The sequence below is a fragment of the Salvia hispanica genome, chromosome 1, assembly GCF_029641045.1.
Source record: "Salvia hispanica isolate PSC_SH4W2 chromosome 1, Shi_PSC_v1, whole genome shotgun sequence".
Taxonomy (NCBI): domain Eukaryota; kingdom Viridiplantae; phylum Streptophyta; class Magnoliopsida; order Lamiales; family Lamiaceae; genus Salvia; species Salvia hispanica.
In genome coordinates, this window is record NC_142692.1 from 7,384,050 (window position 1) to 7,392,662 (window position 8,613).

The 8,613-nt window shown below is 32.4% G+C and overlaps 1 protein-coding gene across 1 annotated transcript; it reads left to right on the plus strand.

The window, feature by feature from the left end:
- The first annotated feature begins 30 nt into the window (after positions 1–30).
- On the plus strand, positions 31–2,421 carry LOC125185216 (WAT1-related protein At1g43650-like). The gene is made up of 7 exons (XM_048081715.2): positions 31–815; positions 897–959; positions 1,029–1,145; positions 1,233–1,467; positions 1,545–1,703; positions 1,781–1,932; positions 2,022–2,421. Exons 1-7 carry the CDS (start codon positions 622–624, stop codon positions 2,125–2,127), a joined length of 1,026 nt encoding a protein of 341 aa, XP_047937672.2. The 5' UTR covers positions 31–621; the 3' UTR covers positions 2,128–2,421.
- Positions 2,422–8,613: the final 6,192 nt, after the last annotated feature.

The window sequence follows — 8,613 nt, forward strand, 5'->3', positions numbered from 1 at the left end:
TTCTATCGATTTGATTTTCAAACATCATTGATCATTCCTTGGTTTTTGCCTTTCATTGAGATATTCTTTCCAATATTTTATATGCGCGATGACGCCATGTCGACTGTTTAGAGCCTGCTAGACAAGCAGAAGCTGCTTGCATAGTTGATTGACGAGCTGATTATAATTGTTGTCTTTATTTATATTTAGAAAGGGATATTTTGAGGCCAGCGGCGACCCATCTCCTGTAACAGCTTACTTTATTTGAATAGTGACAAACAAAAGCATTTCAGTCATACATATGATGGTACGATGGAATCTTTGTTGCCTATATAATGACAAAATCACTTGGTTTTCCAGTAGCTCATCTTCCCCCAACCTTAGTAAACTCTACGCAACTCGTAGCCCAACTGTTTGCTTTGTTTAGGAAATCGCATGTTTCTACTGACACAAGCGGCTTCTCTGCCACGAAACCTCGTACGAGGATTCTTTGATTGCAGTTGGTTGTTGTCGTTTTTTATGACAAAAAAGGAATTGTATAATACATGAATGATGAATAATTTGTTTGTTGGATAAGATTCTTTCTGTGCTGTCTTCCTTCAATTATAAATAACCGGTTGCTACAGCAGCATAAGCTAAGGTATGGCTGGCTTGCTGGCGTCTATGGAGGCGAAGAAGCCATACCTGGCGATGATATTGATACAGGTGATCTCTGCTGGAATGTCTTTGCTGTCTAAGGCAGCAATCACGAAAGGGATGGATCCTTACGTCTTTGTAGTGTATCGCCAAGCATTTGCTACACTTGCATTGGCCCCTTTCGCCTTCTTCCTCGAGAGGTTTCCTTGCAAGATAGATACTCACTTTATTGCATTTTTATAGTTTGTTTGATTTGATTAAAAACTTGTGTTTGCTTTCAGAGGCGACAAGTCTCCTCCACTGGCATTCGCCTTGTTCTGCAAGATAGTCTTGGTTTCGACAGGGTATGCTGATTCTCCCATCCTCTACTTGGTCTGAACTTTTTAGTGTTATGTCCTGATCGAACTTTGCAGGATCGCGGTGAGCTTGAATCTCTTCCACTTCGCCCTCAACTACGTCTCTGCAACGTTTGCTTCTGCATTAGTCAACACGTGCCCGGCCATGATGTTCATCTTAGCTCTCTGCTTCCGGTAAGATCAAAGCTAACCAGACCTGAGAATATGGTGTGCGGGATAAGATTCAGATTTCGTAATAATTTGAAGTGTTTTCTACGTCAGAATAGAGAGGCTCTCAATAAAACAAGGGCATGGAATGGCTAAAGTGGCAGGTTCTGCATTAGGATTTGCAGGTGCTCTAGTGTGCACTTTTGTGCAAGGGCCAGCCATCTACCCTGAGAGCCGCAAGGACTTCTTACGCGCCTACAAGCAAAGCTACACGAGGGGCGACTGGATAAAGGGCTCCCTCATCATCCTAGGCTCCAACGCGGCATGGTGCATGTGGTTCATCATGCAGGTTGGTTGGTTGGTTGGTTAGTTAGTCCCCGGGTTGGTTGATTGGTTGGTTCGTGATCGTTCATGTTTGTGTTGTAGGGCCCGTTGATCAAGCTGTATCCTGCCAAACTGCGCCTCACGGCTCTGCAATGTCTCTCTAGCTGTGCATTATCAGCGGTATGGGCTGCAGCAAAGCAAAGACATAGAGAGTCTTGGAGTCTTGGATGGAACATCAACCTTGTTTCAGTGTTTTACTGTGTAAAGTCCACTAAATCTCACGCACTTTTGCAAAATTTATCACACCATCAGCTGCAAAATAATGATGATGAGTGTAGGGGGCGATTTCGACTGCAATCTGTTACTGGCTGATTGTTTGGGTGGTGGAGAAGAAAGGCCCGGTGTTCGGGGCTGCCTTCTCGCCTTTAGCACTGATCATCACCGCGGTTTTCTCAGCCGCATTGTTGCAGGAGACCCTTCACTGGGGAAGGTAATGTTAACATGATGTATCCATGTATGTGTATAGTACTATTTTTTTTTATTAATCCAGTGTGTGTGTGTGTGTGTGTGTTTTGGCAGTGTTGGTGGAGCTGTTTTGTTAGTGATAGGGCTCTATGGCATTCTGTGGGGGAAGTCTAAAGAAACCGAAATAGCAGTAACCAATCAAAACGAGGGAGCAGAGTAAACAGACTTGGAAGACCACACATGATAAACAAACCCAATTCTACTATACCAATTTTTAGTAGTAGAGTACTCATATTGTTGCCTTTGTTCTAACCAACAATTGGCCTTTCACTCTTTCTTGAAATGTATATGGGAGTAGTATATCCATGTTTCCCTTTTGCAAAATAAAAAGAAAATAAAAGAGCAGTGAGTTTCCAAGAAAACTAATTTCATGTTGTAACTAATTGCTGGTTTGTCTCAATTTAGTTCCACATTGATATTGACTGAAGATTATATGAAGTGCTTTTGATGACCATTTTGTCTCTCAGACCATGAAGGGTGTCTGAATCTTTTTTATCCCTCATTCGGCCATCATTCTTATAATTAATACATGTCATATATCTTTATGCGTGCATTGGTTTTTCTTAATTTTTACAATTAAAATAGCAAGAGTTTTCTCTTTCTCTCTTATATTTTTGTTGGGTGTACAAGCTTTTATAAATGGATGCATGTGGAATAATAAAGATGTTTATGATAATAATAAAAAAAAAAAAGTAAACCTATTGTCTCGTTGCTCGTATCTGCCATCTTCGATTCATAATGTGCTATGTTTTTTTTATTTAAATATATTCTTAATAAATAAAAATGGATAATTATTAAAATATCTATAAGAAAAGTGTAACAGAGTGAGAAAAATCTTGCATGTGACATAGTAGTTACAAGGGCATGTCTCTTGCAAAATGTGTAAGAGAAAGAGAAAAGTGTTGTGTGTATTTTAATTGAAAAAAAAAAGAAAATCATTGCAAGCATAAAGAAATCTAACATGTAAGCATTGAATACAAAAATATTGACTGAATCATAAAGTAAGGAGTAATAGGAAATAAAAGAGACTCCTGCACTATTGATGGACATCAAAGGCCCTTTATATGTGATTTTTTTCTTATTTAAATTCAAGAAATATGATTTCTCCTATTTCAATCAAAAATATGGAAACTCTATTTTTCATGAACTTCAAGATATATGGGAGTAAAAGAGTTGCCTTTTATTTAGTTTTTGAGTAGTGAGTCAGTCTTCTAGTGCACATGTTGCTATATTGATTTGATTAGGTATCACATGGAAATGGAATTGGGCGGTTCTGAATTTTAAATAAAAGCAAAGGTAGTAAGTCTTCTAGTACAAATACCATGTAGATTTCCATTTATAGAGTGGTCAAGCTCGTGCCTCTCATTAGATTTCGATAACCAAGCTCCTCTCATTTTTCCAAAAGGCTGCAGCATTCACTACTGAACAAGACACGTCAATCAGCTCTATGTAAGTACATTCATGCTCCTTGTGGAATGTCATCTCATTAGATTTCGACAACGAATTGCTTTCTTCAATAGCGGTTGTCTTCAATTGTATTAGGTCCATGTCGATTTGATACAAGATTCTGCTTCAATATATTAGTTGGATGATCTGATCCCCCATTGTGAGTGAATACGATGACGTTTAGTTTATATGGTCCATTTTATTTTTCGATTATCATGTGGGTGAGCACGTCCACTCGCATCATGCTGAGAAATGTATCTTTAATTAGCGGACAGAGGAAGTACTATTTTTTATAACTTGGTGAAGCTTCTCCGGGGATCTTATTGCGTCCGATAATACTCACAAACCCCCGACTTATATGCATGAATAAATTTATGTGTACATGGAACCAGCGATGAAATACACCCACTCTCATCGTGGATCGTCAGAGAAATAATCCTTCACGAGGCGTACGACGACATGTATGTCCTCAATTGAACTTGATTGTTTGATCGACATTCGTCAATAGTAAATACAATAGTGCGCTCTCGCTTTGCTAGTGACATATTGAGAAGGTTGTTGCACTAGCTCGTCGGACAATTACTATGTTTGTCAGATAAATATTGGAGCTACATAGTTTAATTATATGAATAAAATGGACTAGAAATAAAAAGATTGAAATAATGTGGGAAGTTGGACAAAAATGAAGAAAAATTGGAAGTGTGATAGTGAAAATTATATGAAATGAATGATATTTATGGACGTTAAAAAGAATAAATAAGTGGGGAAAAAGGATAGTTCGACAATTATTTTATTAAAAAAACTTAATTTATTTATAACAACTATGTTTATGGGCTAAATTTCAATATTTATAAATATATGTATTATTATAGAAAATGAAAGGTTAGAAAGCTTTAATAACATTATTATTAGATTAGCCGGCTGTTTAGCCATATTATTTAATTAAGAGTTTAAATTGTCGTTACTTTTTTATAAATGATAACTATGGGGTGCGATCATATCATAACTCATATTTATGTGATAACCTAATAACCCTATCATTTTATGGGTCAAAAGTATCATTTTTACTAAAAATGATATTTATACACAATAAAATGATATTTTTTCAGCATGCATAAAATGATACTTTTATTCCATAAAATGATATCCTATACCATAAAATGATATTTTTCGTCCATAAAATGAGGGTTATTAGGTTATCACCATAAATATAGGTTATGATATGATCACATCCCATGATTACTATGTGCAAATAAGTAAATATAATTAGAGTAAAGGTCAAATGTGGTCCCTAACATATGACCGTTTTATCAATTTGGTCCTTAACATTATCTTTTTGATTATTTGGTCCCTCACAAATAAACTCGGACCCGAATCAGTCCTCACTTAACAGAACCGTTAAAAAATAGACGGTGATTGCAATTTGACTATATTAAATTACTAATGATAATTAATTATACCTAATTATAATTCTTAATTCTTATTAAATTATAAATTATTCATTTCATTTTGTAACTGATACTATCTTTTTTCCAATTTTGCTAATAGGAAAAGAATTATAATTAGGTATAATTAATTACCATTAGTAATTTAATATAGTCAAATTGCGGTCATCGTCCATTTTTTGACGGTTCTGTTAAGTGAGGACCGATTCGGGTCCGAGTTTATTTGTGAGGGACCAAATAATCAAAAAGATAATGTTAAGGACCAAATTGATAAAACGGTCATATGTTAGGGACCACATTTGACCTTTACTCATATAATTATCATCTCTTTAAATCTTACATGAAATATTTGTTCATATACCAGGCTACTTATATTCCCAATATTGAAGTTTTGTTCAAATATATAAATAAAGTACATTTAAGTTTAGATAAGTTAAAAAATAGTTATCATTTATAAATTATAAAGTAATTTATCTAATCTAAACATATATAAAGGCGAGTTTTGGCCTTCTTTTAAAATATTTATAAGTTTTATCCATATTCTAGAATATTTTTAGGTTATGAGATCAATTTAAATATTTATGGAATAATTAATTCCTTGCAATGGTCATTCATATTCTATTTATGTGTATTTTCCGTTACATTGTCAGTTACTTTGACAATTACTTTGACAAATTATTAGTTTCATTCCAATTTATGAGTTATTTTGTTGACTCACAATATTCAAATTAGTGATTGGAAGATATATAATTATTCCTTATTAATTTGTAACCGCTACATTAATGATTCCTTTTCAATAGTTTATATCTATAAATATGTATCATTGCAAAATTTTATTTCACTTCTTCATTGTCTTCCCTCACTCCATCACAAATTTTCTGCAAATGGAAAAAAAATTTGTTCACATCATGGAATTCACGTTCCTTAACGATCTACAACCTAACAATACTTCGTCAGTGATTCAAGTGAGGTGCATGCATGTTTATGTGCATTAAACATGGACAAATCAATGTAATCTTGGAGTGTGTGTTTTACGATCGGATGGTATGCATGTCATTGTTTAGCTTATTACTCCCTCCGTCCCGGAGTATTAGACTCACTTCTTTTGGGCACATGATTTAAGGAATTGATATTTAAATAGTTAAAGTCGATAGAGTAAAGTATGAGAGAGGAAAAAAGTAGGGGAGAGAAGAGAGAAAAAAGTAGGTGGAGAATAAAATAAGATAGATGTTTTTTGCTAAAAAAGGAAATGAGTCTAATATGTTGGGACATCCCAAAAAGGAAAGTTGGTCTAATACCTTGAGACGGAGGGAGTACTATTTTTTAGTTATTTATCTAAAACTAAAAATCATTTATTGTTATTTTTCCATGCATGAAACAAGAATTCAAGCCACGGTTCCAAGGAATTTACATAATACTTTCAACTTTTTGTTTATAAATATGTATCATTTGCTAGCTTATAGTTATTACTCTTTACCTGTGTAATATGAGATTAATTTGTTTTAATGATGTTAGTTCATATTTAAGTTTTTTCTTAATATTAGTTTATTTTATTTTTGCTAGTTTTATTTTAATTTTTCTGTGTAGGCTATAGTAGTTTTTTTTTTCTCACAAATATAGAATCCACATAAGCTTCTGACTATATGTAATATTTTGAAGCTACAACATTGCACATTTGTCACCAATTTCATCACTCCATAGTTTTCATGCAAAGAAAACACCTAAAACAAAGAGAAGAAAAGAAGCAAAAAAGACGAAGATCATAAACTATCACATTTGCTTTCGCACGTATTCATTAATTTGGAGATTAAGGAGTAAAATAAGGTCGAGGAAGAGTCACAATGATATTGGAGTTTGTATTTTATTATTTATTTATTTTTTATTTTGCTATTCTTATTATTGTACAAATAAGTTTGTTCACATATAAGTTTGTTCACGTCTTACAAACTTTGTACACCATTTTATCTTTTTATGACGATGTTATTGTCCTCATTGTACTTTTTAGTTGTATATTTAGTATTTTAGTATTAAAGTATGTATATTATAACTATAAGTGTCGCAATTAACAAATATTTTTATGTTGCTTTAATTTTATATTTATTTAATTTTATATTTATAATTATATAACATATTGTTACTCTAGGGGAGTGATCAATTGCTAACTCATCATTTAATTGCTAACTACAACTAATTTAAGGCCATAGGATTTTAGAAAACGTGTGGTCTATAATTTGCCACGTGTAATTTTCGTTTTTATTAATTAAATCGAAAAAGATAAAAAAAAACTTCAAATTAGGGTTTTGGAAGAAAATGTCAATATAGTGTTCCGAAAATATCAACTCAATGCTTTGAGAATGTCAACACAATGCTTTAAAAATGTTAACCCATTGCTTATATTGACATTCTACATGTATTATATTGACATATTTTATATAGTATGTTGACATTTCTGCTTGTACGAAAAAATTAAAAAATTTTGAATTTTTTTTTAAATTTTAATGTCGGAACATATGCATGTATGATATCGTTGGAATCCTTATGAAATTATCTTTAATTTGATATGTATTATATGAATTTAAAGTTTTGGGATTTCTTTTAAAAGTTAGTTATAACTAAACATGTAGTTAATTGACATTAATACCCCTATGGATATTTTTTGGAATTAATCATATGGTCTTATTGACGTATTTCGTTGATCGTATTGACATTTAGGGATAAATGATCTAAGCCCTCAATTTGAATATCTAATGGCTATTATTTAGTTGTAGTTAGCAATTAAGTTATGAGTTAGCAATATAACACTCCTCGTTACTCTATAATAGGAGTACTATAGTTTTTATTTTTTAATCTTATGTAATGTATTTTTTAGTTTATTTAATTTATTCACGATATCTAATTAATTATATAAAAATATTATATGTCACGCCTAGCGCGTGGACTAACCCCTAGTTTATTTATAATAACTATGTTTTGGTCGATTATTTTTAAAATAAAGTATATAAAAAAAATCTTCAAAGATTATACTACCTTGAATAAATTATCGCTGTTGCGTCGAGCGTGTATGGTGCCTAGTTGCCTAGTGGCGCAATATTCTTGACGGTCAACGCAATTTAATGTTTTACACTTCATCTATCCTAAATTTTAGTAGTACTATAATTTTTTTGAAATATTTCAATTAAGTTAATTGTTTTTTTTATAAAAAAACATAATATCAAATCACTCTTACTCTATTTAATCTTACTTTATTTTGTTTTAATCTCTCTTACTTTATTCTTCTCTCTATTTTATTTTTTCTTCATTTAATCCATTTAACACAAATTATTAATCTGCTAAAAAATACTAGTATATCTCAATTTAGTTGGACGGAAGGAATATTATTTACGGTTGATCTTAGTAAGGTTTCTTTTTCTTACCATTTATAATTATTCTGTATTTTAGATGTCCGAAAATTGTTGTTACTGTATCCCCATATGCCAGTGTCTTTTTAAATCAAAAAGTCAATTAGTTTGTTTGAGAATATTGTATTGATTGTTGCGTGGACGTTTGTGCCACGATATCTATACCTTTGATAAAAAGAGATATGCGAGTCTAGCCGTGTGATTTGTTGTTTGTTAGTTGATTTTTGTCATTTATTAGCTTTTATATTGCTTTTATGGTAACCTATTTTTATGGCGTGGTGTTTTTGTTGGATCTTAGTGCACCAATTTCTGATTTTTAAGTATTTTTACACTCACCAAACAAAAGAATTTGCCCTA